Below are 15,164 nucleotides of genomic sequence, written 5' to 3'. Positions count from 1 at the left end.
TTAGTTAATCCATATGTGATCAGCATAGAGTAAATGAAGAGAGCAACAGTAGAAAAGGGAAGATGGATTAGTAGCAAGCACTCCAGAGGCATTGGGGAATCTCTAACCCCAGAGATATTCAGACCTTGACTAGAAAAGCCCCGAGCAGCCTGATGAAGGAATGAAGTTATATGTGACTTGAAAGCTGGCTGTGCTCTGAGCAGAGTGGTCCCGATGATCTCCAGAGGTCCCTTCCAAACGAAATTTTCTGTGGCTCTATGAACAATCCTGTACATTCTATGCAGTATCTAGAGAAAAAGTAAAATAGGATTGGGGATCATATGGACTGAGTTAATTGCCCTGCTAGCATGAAAGAAAGAACACTGCATCTCAGTGCCTCTAGATGTGTGTGACCTGAATTCAGCAGCATTGAAGACTTTCAACAAAGATGTTTTGAACTGTCTGGCAGACAGAACAATTTTCACTGCCCTTTACGAGGAAGATGGATAGTAACAGATAAAACTTGATGCAGAACATTTGTATCTCTGTGTTTAGTGCTCTGTATACAAATGGCCTTTTTTTGCTGTTTCTGTTTTGAAATTAAACTACAAACAAGGCATTTCAGCTGGAAAATGAAAACATCTTTGAGATGTACAGGGATTCAGTATAACAGAGAATGATATAGTGACAGCAATGGAGCAGTATGATCAAGCAGTGTATCAGGTGAAAGATAATGTGTCCAAAATATCAAGTACAATAAACAGCAGTTTTTATTCAACTTGACAGCTGTCAAATGAGTAGGACGAGGCAGTCAAGCAATGACTTCATTGAAGTGGACAAAATAAAGGGGTCATGGAGGGGTATGATTCACCCTCCAGCTAAATAGAACTGGCTTAAGTTCCTAAACACCTTTTAAGCATGTTAATTTCATATTCCTCAATATGTAAATGAGCTCCCTTTGAAAGCAACGCAAGAGCCTATTCCCATTGGAAATCATTGTGGTGGTCAGGCAACACTGAAGACCAGTGCAGGGAGAAGAAGATGCTATGGGCTCCTTTCCCGAAAGTTAAAAGAGGGGGCTTTGTCTTGTACTTCTCTGTTACTCTTGGCTTTAGCCACAGTGCCTTCTGACCTCTTCACACCCATTGTTCCATAATCCAATTATACAGCCAAAGTAGTGCACTTTGGTTGCATCAAGCTTCTGGAACAGTACTTTCACTTATATGTCTCTGTTCTAGTCCAGAAAGGAATTCAACACATCCACAAATTATTTGGAAAGGGGAATGCATAGCAAAGTAACAAAGTTTGCTGGTGATATGGACTTAGACGAGTAAAAATAAGAAATATATGTGAAGAATTGTAGAAAGACCTTGTCAGATAGGGCCATAAACTGGGAGTTGAATATCAATTGGAATAATGTAAAATGCTGTATAGGGGAAAATCTAGTCCTATCTTCACCTTTAAGCTCATATTGTACATAATTTTAAAACCCCTTTGCTTGACAGCAGTATTTTTCTTTCAATTTAACTTTGTGTGGAGCTACAAGAAAAAAATTTTTGGAACTGCTTCCTTCTTTTATGAAAGCTACTTTTGTGTTGGTCATAAAAGGTTTTATTTTTATAAAGGCAGAAACAAAAATGAAAATGAGAGGAAATATTAAAATAATAGTATCTCAAGAAATGTTACTGAGCTGTTAGTAAACTTGTAGTAAATAACTTTTCAGAGTCTGTGATTTTCAAGGCAGTTTTATTCCAGGCCCAGCTTGGAAGGACTAACATATCACTGAATCACTCCAGGACTGTTTCTTGCATATACATGGAAGCTAATCATAACACCAAGTATCTTCTATCTTATGTTTTTTCTTTCTTAATCAATATGGATACTCTGTTGGGAATATGGAATTAGTACCTGCAATACATGCAGAGAAAAAACATTAGCTTCCTTATGATCTAAAGTACATTGGGTAAGATGAGGTTCTACATTTATTATACCAAATAAAAAGTTTATTAACAATAAACAAGTGTATCAGTATTAGTGACTGGAGACAATATGGAATACTCTAGGACAAAACGAAAGACTAAAGTTTTTATTTAAGCTATTTCAAAATTACATGGATACATAGGCAGCATGTACATTAAGGCTACATATAGAGCAGTTGTGATGGAAAAGATTGAAATTATTTTCACACCCCAGATTTTTTATGAATACTTTTAATAATTACTTAATAACAATTGTGGTTGTGTGAAGTGTCAGTAAGAGGTCCAAAAAAGTAATTTATAAAATGCAGCTTCATACAGTTGATGGCCAATATCCTGTTGATAAGACTAGTATCAAATTGAACCTTTTCCTAGTCAAACAGTAAATTCCATTTTGAATATTAATTATGACCTTTGATGAATTAGTGTTACAAGGTGAACTACTTTCAGGGTGGAAATATTAGCCTTACAGTGCATGATATGAACATGATGGATTACAACAGCCTTCAGCCTTGAAATTTCAGGTTCTGAAAAGGCAGTTTACTCACGATGAATTCTAAGCACAAGGCTGCAGTCATTAAGCCAGCACAGCTAAATTGAGACAAAGGACTTGAGCCAAATTGCACCGTTTCACTTGACAAATCAAGATTGTCAGAATTTAGTGTCTTGCAGATCATATTGAATATCATAATTGGGTTTGGTGCTGTCTTTGTGGATATTTAACTTAATTTAACAAAATTTATTCCTGACCTTTCTTTTAAATATTTTGCAACGTTTTTCTTTTCTAGTTTTCAGTAAAAAGAAAAAAAAGTAAATACAAAAAGAGAGAGAGAATGAGAGCTGCAAAATCTTTTTTAAGTTTTAAATAATGGTTGAAGGGAAGGAATTGGCTGCTGCATCAGTACTCAAAACTTCTTTGATGACTTTGTCAAGAGACTGCTCTACAACCCACTTCATCAACTTGCAAACATAGTATAAGAGTTGAAAGAAAGTAACAGTTGGAAAATAGCAAAATTCTACAATGAAAGCATGGTGTTTACATCCTACTAAAATAATATTGAACCAAGTAGTGGAGAAAGCAATTATGTCTTTTTTTCTACTCCATTACCAAAAATATGTTATACCCAATTTGTACTAGAAGTAAACAAGTGTTACAAATAAATCTTATTCATGACTTGCAAATTAGAAAGTGCAGAGCATGCAAGATATTCTCCACTGTAAATCTGTTGGTTTATGCTGGATATCTAAGTTATATACAGCAAAGTAATCCATGGATGTGGAACACCTGGATGGGGTTTCATAAATGATTTTGATATATAGCTGTGTAAATGCAAGAAAAGGCAGTTTTCTTTATTTTTCATGTAATTCTGGTTGGTTTAACTGGCCAAACACTTGAGTAATTTTAAACTGGCTCCTATTTGCTTGCAACACACCAAATACATTAAGGGACTGTAGGAAGGTGGGTGAGGAGGGTAATATTCTGTTCAGCATATGTTAGAAATAGTCGTGAAACCTCCATCATTTCTGTTCAGAGAAATACAATTCTTTGCTTCAGGAATACTTCCTAGATGCTATTCCAACACACAGGAGTAGAAAACATAAGCAGCATGATGAATCTCTCTCATACACCTTAAAATCCTGTTTCTGGTATGCATGATGAATCTCTCTCATACACCTTAAAATCCTGTTTCTGGTATGCATGATGACCTTCATTCCATATGGTATGTTAAATATTTTAAGATTTGCATGTAATCTTGATTTAATAGGATCTATATCTTGTTAGCTAAAGATTGATTAATAGTTAGATTTTTAAGTATTACAAGCAGCTATTTGACCAGCTTTGCTAACAAAAGCAGCAATATTAAAGAGAAAGCTATTTTAAGGCTCAGTTTTATGCAATTCCTGTGTGTAACATTCACTACCAGGAACAATGGATCTGCTGGGCTTCAGTGGATTTGTTCACTGTAGTATGGATGACAAACCTTAAAAAAACATATATTTGCAGCAACAGGCCCTCAGGATGTTTCTATTTTCGTTGCCCGTCTGAAATGGTATTACAGTGATCTGCTAGTTTAGCACAAATTTTGAAAAATAACCTTTTGAGCATTCCAGTGTTTGGAGAGGAAATGTCTGTTTCAGAGACCCGGAGCTATATGGATACTGCTTATTTTGAGAATAAAGTGCTTGGCTGGATCAGTGCTTGATAAGTGAAAAGAAAGATCAGGCATGCAATGCCTGCTCTGGAAAGGAGCGGGGCATAACCTTTTTCTCACGCAGGACCTCATGCTTTTGGAATCAGGGAATTTTTCAAAACACATCCCGCTTGCGGAAATAACCAGCATCGGGATGCTCCGCTCTCCTCCGTGGCACGCCTTGCTCAGGCATCAAATAAATGTTATTCCAGTGCAGCTGCAGCCTCTCGGCCGCCGGGTGCCTCGACCCGCAGCCTTCGGCGCACGAATCCCAGGCGGCCGCTCGGTGCCAGGGGACGAGGAGAAGCCGCCGGCCTCTTTCCCGGGCACAGGGGCACGGGAGAAGCCGCCGGCCTCTTTCTTTCTTCGCCGGGTTCAGGGGCAGCGGGCCGGGGCCGCCCCTCACGGCGGGAGTTTCCCGCCTCGGAGGCAGTTCCCGCCCTGCGGCGCTGGAGCCCCCTGAGGGCGGCGGGAGGACCCTGCCCCGCACCTCCCGGTTCCAGCTGGGCAGTCCCGAGCTCTGAGGGCAGGGAACGCTGGGCACACCGAGCCCCAGGAGGAGACAGAGCCCGGAGAGGGAGGGGGAGGCGGCGGGGCTGCGGGGGAACCGCTCGCCCCTGAGGGGTGCTCCGCCGGAGAGTGCCACAGGGCGGGACCGGGGCTCTCGGGTAAACAGTCACTGCTGAAGGCTGAAAAGGAAAAGCTTACAAGAGGCTGTACAAACAAACTCGCCTTCACGAGTGGGTGTCTGCCAGGAGGGAAACCACCTCGGCGAGAGGACAGGGTGAAAAGGGGAGTCCTGTCCCCTGCAGCCAGAAGGGAACCCCTCAGGGAGGGTCAGAGCAGCCTTGAGGGAGGAGGAGAAGCCCCGAACGTGAGGATTCATTTTAAAGGTATATCCCTCAGGCACTGTAGTGTTCCTTGCCAAAGTGGATTTTCCTGTGCCATTAAAAATGTAAACCTGTCAAGTTAGAAACAGTACGTGATTACTGAATCACGCAGTCCTGGTTAAGAAAATGAATTATCTTAATTATGTAGTTAATGAAAGGTTTTGAACATGTTCCTGTTGGCTCTCAGATGTCAGCTCTGCAGTGTGACTGGGCTGTCAGAGACACTGGTGAGCCAGTCTGCTACAAGTGTGATAAATCCTCTCAATCACTATACAGAATTAAATTTAAATTATGTTCTTCACACGAGGCAGATCACTTTTTAAATGAAGCTGATGAGTGCATTTAGCTTGAAAAAACATGCATTAAAACATCACCAGTACCAGGACATTTAACAACCCAGAAATGCGCCTGCAACAGTACTGCCTCTTTGCATATGAGGATAAAACCTGATACAATGTTTTGGCATTCCCGAGAGCTTTTGATAAACTTTTTTACAGTTGCACTTTACAACTTGGCACACAGAGAAGACAAGATTGGCATTTTCTTTTAACAATTAAAATTTTTAGAGTTTGAAAGGATCCACTCAGATTTAGAGGAGTTCATCAGTGGGTATTACTTACTTGATATTTGTTCTCAGTATTCAAGGGTTTTTGGCAAAAATACAGTGTAACAAATACATTAGAAAATGCAATTATCTCCTTAACTTGTCAACACATCAAAAATATTCATTTTATTTTTGCAAAAAACCACAACTTTAGTAAATCATTTTTTTTCTTAAGTTTAGATCTGGCTTTAAATGTTGTTCAGTGATCTTGCCTTTATCTCAGGTCTGTAATATATGTAGAGCAAATATAAATTTGGCAATGTATAGATGATAGAATTACTGATTTATTTTTATTTTTTTTTATTTTTTACACAGTTTGGAAATCATTAAGATACCTTTTATGCCTAAAACTTTAATATTTCTTTAACTTTCAGGACTGTCTGAGCAAATATAGTACTTATTTTTGAGAGCATGAAAAGTGCATATTCCAAAAGATTTTTATCTGCACCACTAGATGAAACTGAATGTTACCTGTATGCAAAGCGAAATAAAGCAGAAAATGATCAAAAAATCGGAGAGAAAGAGGAACAGCAAAACCTAGAACAAAAAAACCTAGAAAAACAGAGTTGTGATACAGCAAGAAAAACTTGTATGAGAGAGTTTTTCAGTTCTAAAACTAGCAGTAATGAAAGATTATCACGTAGAGTATCAGAAAATGAACCTTTCATCAAAAAATTGAGTCTTGAAGATGAAGACCAAAGTCCTAGAGGTGGCATTTCCCTGAATGCACGTGCACAGCCTCGTGAAACAGAGCTGCTCAATGTGTCGAGCACTGCTGACACATGTCAAAATCTACCAGTACTAAACCCACCCCAAGTGCAGCAGAACTACAGTATAGAGCAAAATAATAAAAGAAATGAGGATAATGAGCTCAAACAAAATTCTTCAGATACATCCTTAAATAGACACATGTTTCAGACTGAATTGTTAAATCAAAAGTCTGTCTTCAATAAAAAGTGGCAGCGATACCAGCTTTCTCAAATTCCATTTTTTAGTGGAACAAGTTCTGTGTTTTCATCCACAGAAAATAAAAAAAGTAAATTTCTAAAAAATGTATGTTCTGCAGAAGAAAAAAATTATTCCAGTTGCAATAAGGAAACTACTGCAGAAAAAGATAATAAAGAAAAAAATAATTCATTGTATGTATTTCGAACATTGAAACCTTTTAAGAATGTGCAGCCACTGAAAATCCCTCGTTTTCAGTTTCCTAGGATTTCAAATAGAATAAATAATAAACAATCATCAACTAACTTTAAGGAGACAAATTGGAAGAATTTTGAAGGTGAACCATCTTTAATGCAATCTAAACGGATACATGGTGTGCAAAAAATATCTGAGATAGGGAAACAAAAAATGCAAAATGATAAAAGCAGTGTAAGAGTTTCAACTGTTGGTTCTGAATTTAAAGAAAAGAATTGCCCATCAGTTAACAAAGAGGAGCACTGTTCTTTGGCAGAAGGAGAAGTATCTGGAACTTATTTCAGATGCAACAACACTGACACTGAACATAATAAAATATTTGCTGAAAATGACTTCAAAGATAAAATAACGGAGAATTCAGAGGGTGATGATGACCAGAAGTCAAAGATTCACATTTACATTAGTGTTAAAAATGTTCAGAATGATAAATGTGTCAGCTCTAATGATCTTCTGCAGAGAAGAGGGAGGAAGAGCACTAATGAGAATGCGGGAACATTTCGTATGCAGATGAGTATTCCACTAACAACAGAAGCATTAGAGGAAAATAAGTTAAACCAACACTGTAGTGTGCATGATTCCAACAGGGATATTTGCTTGTATGAAGCAGAATCAAAACTCTCTGCAAAGGGAATACTTGATTTCCAAAGTTATGTAACAAAAATTAGTGCATTTAAAAGTAATTGTCCTTTCATTATTGTGCAGGATTTTCCAGATAAGAGACCAAGTTGCAATGTATTTAGGGGGAAGGAAATGCTCAAATTAAAGTTTTCATTGCAACACGTGTTCGGATGGGTCAGGATGTGGATTGAGTCTTTGCATGAAGATATGCCCACGTGTCAGGATGGCAGTGTTACACCTTGGTCTCATTGCCGTGACACATTAAAAGAGCAGTGTGATGCTCAAGAGTTGGTAAAGAGCCCTATAAATAGGAACCACAATGATAAAATATTCATGTGTTTGCTGGCTGCTGTTTCAAAGCATCTGAAGGTGGAGGTACTAAAGATAATGCTTGCTTCCTTTTTCAGTAGCACAAATACTTTATTGACAACTGAGAGGAAGGCTATGCGAGGAGAGAAACAGTCTTCATGTGGCAGAAAGCAAAATCAGTTAAACTCATGTGCAGATGATTCTTCGAGGCAAACCATAAAATTTTTAAAGGAAAATGAAACTTACCCAGGATTTGTGAGTTCTAAATTTGTGGAAAGCATTGATTTTGAGTTGCAAAATGGATGCCAGAGAAGATGTTTTTCTAGAACTTTAGGTGAAGAAGAGTACACTTTCCTACAAAGAGGAGCTCTCTTTCATAACCAAAAAATCAGATTATGTAAGGGAAGACATGTCAGGAAACACCACCTCTTATCCAGAGTGAGTGAAAGGTTTAGCACTGATTTGAGGTCAGTCAGTCACAAAAACATTATGAAAAAGAAGATTTTACCTGCTAAATACCTGATTTTGCTGCAGGGCTCTCCTGATAGTTCTTCACTACACAAGATCTATTGCTGCAGTATCACAAGAGTACAGTATCTGATAGGAGCCAGCCTTAGATACCAGAGTTACTTTCCTGCTCATTCACAACTGAAATTTGAAAAGGTACATAACAAAAGTACAAATCAGGAAATATCAGTAAATACTCTAAAGCAGGAGAAGAACAAGCCAAACATAAGGCTGAATAGCTCTTTTCATGTAGAATTATTTAAAGCTTTCCCTTTTGTTTTAAAAGGAGATAAGAAACACAAAACAAATAGAAATTGCATAAATTCTACAAATGAAATCACTAATGAAGTAACATATAACATGAAAAAAAAAATGAGTAATTCTAGTTATATAAATGCTGATGAAAAAGAATGTATTGATTCAAAAGAGTTGCAAATGAATTGCCATGGTTTTCTTTCTAAAAAATCTTTATCTATTTTTGACACATATGAAAAAATTCCCCTAGCTACTGATTCTGAAGACTTAGACCTGATCCCAATTGTAACACAAGATAGTTGTATCCAACAAAAATTGTGTGAAGAAAGTGCAGTCACCAGTTCAAAAGAGATTCAGTGTTTGCCTGTTAAATCAAATGATGTCTTAATTCTACCTGAGCAGCCAAAAGCAACCGCAGAAGAAAATAATTTTCTCCTGCTGCTAGATAGACAAATAAACAAAGATGAGAATTGCAAAGACTTAGATACTTGTAGCCCACATCTAGAAACTAAAAAAGTAGATGACCAAAATGCTTATTTATTTTCTCAAAATTTATTTTCTAGTTCCTCAAATTTTTATCAGTCCGTCACTTTGCCACTGAACAGCAGCTCTTTTGTCAACAGAGAAATAAGTGAAGATGGGCACTGCAGGAATTCCTCAAGCGCAGACAAACAAAAGGCAAGTGAAACAATTCCTGCCATGGTACAGTATCTATCCACAGGAAGTCCTGCCATGACAGATACAGACTTGCAATTACAGGCTAAAGAAACAGTACAGTTTTCTTTACAAGGCCATGAACAGATGAATGAGACAGGCGGTTCAGATCCAGCAACTTTGAAACAACATCTTGAATATGTAAAAGAACAGGAAGAGAGAAATTACGAACAAATGCGTGTAACTAATGAAAGTCAATGTGAGACTGTAATGAATTACTTGATTATGTCATATTCAGAAGATAAATCTAAAACATTCATTGCCTCAGAAGAGGAATTAAAAATGCCTTTATTCAAAATGAACAATGGTTGTCTTGAAGATGTAAAAGATAACTATTTACCCTTAGAAAATGAAATCACACACAAATTTGAACTGAAGAGAAAATTTGATTTAGTGCTAGAAGAGCTACGTATGTTTCATGAAATTAGCAAGGAAAATGTAAACAATTTATCTAGTTTGGAAACAAACTTGCCCAACAGTTACTGGGAATTAAATAATGCTGAGGGAAAAGATGAAAACATGGCAAGGGTTTCTCAAAGGAAAATGTGTATTTCTTCTCCAATCTGTGGTACCACAAAAGTAAAACACAAAACTGACATTAATGAAAGTTCATTACGCGAAAAGATATTAAATGAAAATGAAGACCAGAACGTATCTAAGGAATATTCTATTTCAAGAACGTCAAGCCAAGAATTGCCACACTCTCCTGCAGAAGGTAAGCACATGGAATTACTGTGTTATAGAATTGAAAACATTTAAATTCTAGGCAATATTTGATTTGCTTTAAAGGTGTATTTCTCAACTCAAAGAATTCCATGTTTCCATGGAATTCAAAGTTTATTGAACAAATGTGCTTGCCTATGAATAGCCAAAACTGTAAAATCCCACACTACTGCAGCTACCTGCACACTGTGTTGTAGCAGGTGTAGCTCAGAATTCATCTGGTCAGCTCCAGGCTTGCTCAAACCTGTATTAACGTACATTCTCTTTCAGATTATTCATTTTGTCTAATTTCATCACAATGAGCCCTAAATTCCCTGAGTCAAAACCACAATGAGATGCACATTCAAAGAGAGAAAAAGTGTCAATTAAAACATGATACAATGTTTACAAAGGAGACAAATGTTTGCTTTCAAGTGATGTCATGACTGAGTCATGGAATAGTTTGGGTTGGTAGGGATATTTACACGTCATCAAGTTCAACCCCCTGCAATGAACAGGGTCAGCTGCAAGTAGATCAGATTACTCAGAGCCCTGTCTAACCTGATCTTGAATATAACTATATAACTCATACAACTTACATAACTATAGTTATGTTTGTTCAACATTTAGATGCTGCTGTTTTTAACACTCTAATTTTTTTTCCCCTAGAGAAGTTCAAACCCCATTACATGTGGGAAAGTGGGGAAATCTGATTCATAAACTCTAAGACTCCTACACCATTTGCTTCATAATTAAGAGGTATTTAATGAGTAGAGGAAGGACACCAAGAAGAAAACCAGCTGAATGCTTTACCTTGTATAAATAACTCAAAAGTGATAAGTAAATTATTTTTTAAAAACCAAACCAACAAAACAAAAAACTCTTCAGTGTATTTATCAGATTTTGGACCTGAATTTAGTTTGCAGAAGTGTTGAGTTCTCACAGCTGCAAACAAAATTGGTGACGTTTATGCTTTGGTTGCATTTGGTGAATTACATGATGAAAATGCAGCATCACAAAATTGCCATCAGAGCTAAAATTCTCAGTGATTTGGCTCTAAATTTATAAAGTGAACATTTGAAAGGGTTATGAAAGTAAGTAGTGTCTGGGAAGAAATTGTTAAAGTGTCAGAGAAAAACCCCAGAAGGAATTCTGTTCAGTAGAGCTGTAACAGTATAATGCTCTGCAAGTTACACCTGAATGGCTTGCAGAGCCTGAAAACCTAACAGATACTGGGAAAATGGCTCAGCAAGTGATCACTTTTCTGCCTAAGCCTGGAATAAGAAGATCCAAGTGGAGCAACTGATATGTCACCAGAGGATTAAAACCTGCATTATTGCTTTTATGCAAAAGAGAAGTTCATGAGGTTTAGAAATCACTTTTACTGAGCCTCTGAGAATGAGACTCTGTAGCTTTGTTAACATTACCTACAGTGTGCACAAATACATTTTAATCACATCAACAAGAACCACAAATTAATAAATAGATGAAACAAACTTAGTTGTTTATAGTAATCAAATTAAAAACTTAAATGTATTTTTTTGTTGTTCTTTTTACACTATTTAGGTGAAGCCTATAGAAATCCATGCACATGGGATCCAGCTTTTTTACCCGGCACACTTTTTAAGGAACAAAGCTATAATTTACAGAAAGAAGGAGGTAATAGTCAAATTATTTTGCAATTTATACCACAAATCCCAGTGCTAATAGACTTATTTATCAAACATTTGTATTTGTTTTCTTCCCTTTTCATTTCTATCTCTGTAGAAATCACATTTGGTTAAATTGTAGGTTACTAGAAAAGTGCCCTGTCTTCGGCTTGGTTCACAGAACAAGCCATGTTGATGAGCATTTTGTTCTTTGGAGAGAAGAAAAGAACTTTAACAGCATGGAGTTTCCTTTGTTCCTTATTTTGGAGCCATTTGGAACAAACATCTTTGGGCCTTCAATCATTGTGATATAGCCATGATATACTACAGGGAGAACATAATTCATGATACTTTTTTTGAAGATTTTGCACACATTGTGGAAGGAAATTCAGAAGGATATTGTGAAGTGAGCTTTTAGGATTTCAAAAAGCATGTTTTGGCAGTTTCCCCAACATATGGAAAGAGTAAAACCAGTCATTTGGTTTATTCTGAAATGAAATACTAAAACTTTGTCAAGAAAAGCTATAGATAAACTTCTGTTTACTTAGTGAAATCATGTACTGCTATTTTGACTTTTATTCCCCATTGCATTTCTTAAAACTGTTGCACAATTTTCTGGTTTCAGAATTTAGAAACTGCTTCCTTCACTCAGGCCATTCTGGGAAATAAAGAGACTGAAATACTTAAACAATTACAGATGACCTCTGGTGTTCTTTTCACCTATATTTTATTGAAGTTATGTCATCTTGTAAAAATATTTCATATACCAAATGCAAAATGTTGCAGAAAATTCTGCTCTACTTCTTTGCTCTTTGTCACTACTCTTTACAATTTTATATTTTTTGTGATGTAGATTCTAGTTTCTGATTTACATAGTAGGCATTGTTATTGCTTAGGGAAATTCAGATTCCAGAATGCTGTGTTGTACGTAGCACACCAAGGTGGTTGATATTAACATCTTCTTTGAAGTCTTATTCAGATGAGATTGAAGCTTGCTAAGTGAAATATTGTTCCTCCCATGACTGACCCTGGATGTTTTCCCTTTCTTCTTTCCCCTCTTTTTTGGGCTGCAGGGTCAAGTACAAAGGAAATCAGATGTTTTTTTCACTGCCATTATGTCTATTTCCTTTACATTGCTTCCTAGTGTTCTCTAAACTCCCATCTGACCTCCTACAGAAATTTTTGGGAAGACACTTTAGCAATGAGTGTCTTTTTTTTCCTCTATGATTGCTGAGGAATTGTGCAGGTTGTTAGGGTAATGGCATATTTCTAGGGCATTTTATACCTTATTTTCAGTGTTTTGTCAGAAAAAACAGGAACCTAATATTCTTCCAGTAGAAGAAGCTGAAAAAATTGAATGTCCCCCTCATCATCCTTCTCAGTTGATGGCAAATAGGAAACTATTGAGTATCATCTTTCTTCGAGGAGGTACATTGGCAGAGACAGTTCTCTTCCATTTACACTGAAAGTTTCCCTGGAGATTATTCTGAAACTGACTTTGTCAGGGGAAATACTATACTTTACTATAGGGATTAGTGTCAGGAGTTATGCTGATATGTGGCTGTCTGCCTCTATTTTTCAGTAGGATTCTGAGCCATCACATCTTGTCCCAGAACCTGTGGCTACTTTGGAAAGGAGATACCTAGGTAGGACAAGAAGATTTGTACTCCAGTAGGGTCACAATTGTTGTTGTGACTAACAACCATTCTTTCCTGGCTATGTATAAACCCACAACACTTGACTGACTTTCAGTGCATGCCTTTCCTCTTCTAGCTGGCTCTTACGAGTCTTAGAAAAGACATAGCAGCAATGCTGTCTCATCATTGACTTAATAATGGAACTTAGGGATTTATTTCTCATCCCACAATTTAAAATTCTTGAAAAGGCATTTTTCTCTCCCACTACTATGACACCAGCTGAATACCTAAGGCTCTTATACTATTTGATGCTCTGGCTAACTGCTCAGTGCTTCATAATTTTATAGAATAATGCAAAATAGAACTGGAAAAGATCTTGAGAAATTTGACCCCTTATTCTTCCAGATGAATCATTTTCCTAATATCTAGTTAACAAGCTCATGGTCTTTTATTCTGCCCCAGTGAGTATTATTTTATGCAAAACAGAACAACTTCTAACGGATTACTGACAATATTCTCATCACTGCTTGGCATCACTACATGATGCATACTTTACCGAATAGAATGTGAAAAAGAAAACAGACACCCTCTAATGCTGCTTTATGTAAAATGAGTGACACAGGGCAAGACACCAGACTAATTGTGAGTATCAAAGTGTATCCATCTCAGCATGTCCACTCTGTCCTGAAATGCTAACTTGTATCAAATTGTGGGCCTTTGCAGTCTGTTAGGAAAGTTATGTAATGTTGGGTGTATGATTATTCTAATCAGAAGGAATCTGCACATGGCCCAGCTGCAAGCATTTCCTTTTTAGCCCGAAAGGATCTGTTAGATGCTCTGCAGCAGAATGGAGGTGGGATAGGATGTAGTAAAGGATTGCTTGATTAATATGGTCTAATTTATCTATCTTGTCAGGATGTAATTCTTGTCCATATCTTACAGAATTCTGGGTCCACTCTAATTTTTCATTCTTTCTTTTAAATATAGGATACTTTTTGACTCGTGACATCATAAGAGTACAGCCTCTTAAAACATGCAAGGGCCCCATCAGGATTGGGTTGTCAAGAAAAGCTCGACCAAAGAAGCTTCATCCTTATCTGAAATGACTTCCTGGATTCTTTTACCAGCCTTCACATCTGGGATCACTCTGCTTGAAAACTGTTGAAATGTTTTAACGTTAATTTTTTTTTTTGTACTTTGATCTGTGTGGTTTAAGGTTTTTTTTAGATATTAATATTGCAGTATTTGCTAGTGATTTATTTAGGAATACTCCTGTGAATACTTGATAGCAAAGGGATTTATAATGAATGTTTACTAGCAGAAGCTTTAATGGAAGGGTGAATTCCTTTTAAAGTTTATGTAATATTAATAAAATCTGTCATGTATTTTTCATCTATTAAAATATACAGTTGAAATTTTCTGTCACATCCACACAACCTTAGAATCCTCTGTGTGTTTATATAGTTTTAAAAACTCAGTAAGTATTTTTAAAGAGATTTGTTACAAATGTTTAGAGTGATGTAGAAGAGAATTTCAGGAAGTTAAGTTTAGATTGCTAAAAGGAAGATTATGTTTTAAGCTTCAGAAGTTGTTTCCTCTGGGATACTTTCAGTTCCATGTACTCGTCCCGTTAGACAAAGAGTTGGAAAGGAATAAAGCTATAAATGCTACAGACAGATTGTCTCGTTCTGAGGGTACTGATTCCATTTCATGCAGCATGGAGGCAAAATAAAAGTGCATAAATTTTGGAGATTAAGAATCTTGAGAAATGGGGACACTTGGGCTGCTCTGAAGCATACACATTTTGGTTAGGGACATCTGCTAATTCTTATTATACTGATTTTTTTTTTATATAAAGAATAGGGACAGTTTCAATTGGATAAAAGCACAGCAAGAAACAAACCTGAGTAAAGTCTGAAAAAAATTCCTGAA

General features: G+C 36.8%; 1 protein-coding gene across 2 annotated transcripts in view; it reads left to right on the top strand.

Moving 5' to 3' along the window:
* The window catches only part of RAD51AP2 (RAD51 associated protein 2), a 28,580-nt gene extending 13,676 nt beyond the window's left edge, over positions 1-14,904 (top strand). Inside the window, exons 1-4 of one of the 2 annotated variants that reach the window (XM_088162436.1) lie at positions 3,548-3,676; positions 9,094-9,959; positions 11,513-11,605; positions 14,220-14,904. In XM_088162436.1, coding sequence (XP_088018562.1) covers positions 3,651-3,676; positions 9,094-9,959; positions 11,513-11,605; positions 14,220-14,338 — 1,104 coding nt within the window. In that variant the 5' untranslated portion in view covers positions 3,548-3,650 and the 3' untranslated portion in view covers positions 14,339-14,904. Of the gene's footprint in view, positions 1-3,547; positions 3,677-9,093; positions 9,960-11,512; positions 11,606-14,219 lie in introns of those variants that run through there. The other variant, XM_088162437.1, reaches the window with a different exon arrangement.
* The last annotated feature ends 260 nt before the right edge of the window (positions 14,905-15,164 follow it).

Source organism: Sturnus vulgaris, chromosome 3 (assembly GCF_052056855.1).
Source record: "Sturnus vulgaris isolate bStuVul1 chromosome 3, bStuVul1.hap1, whole genome shotgun sequence".
Taxonomy (NCBI): Eukaryota; Metazoa; Chordata; class Aves; order Passeriformes; family Sturnidae; genus Sturnus; species Sturnus vulgaris.
Note: the sequence above shows the minus strand (reverse complement) of the source record. Positions and strands in the feature narration are given on the sequence as shown.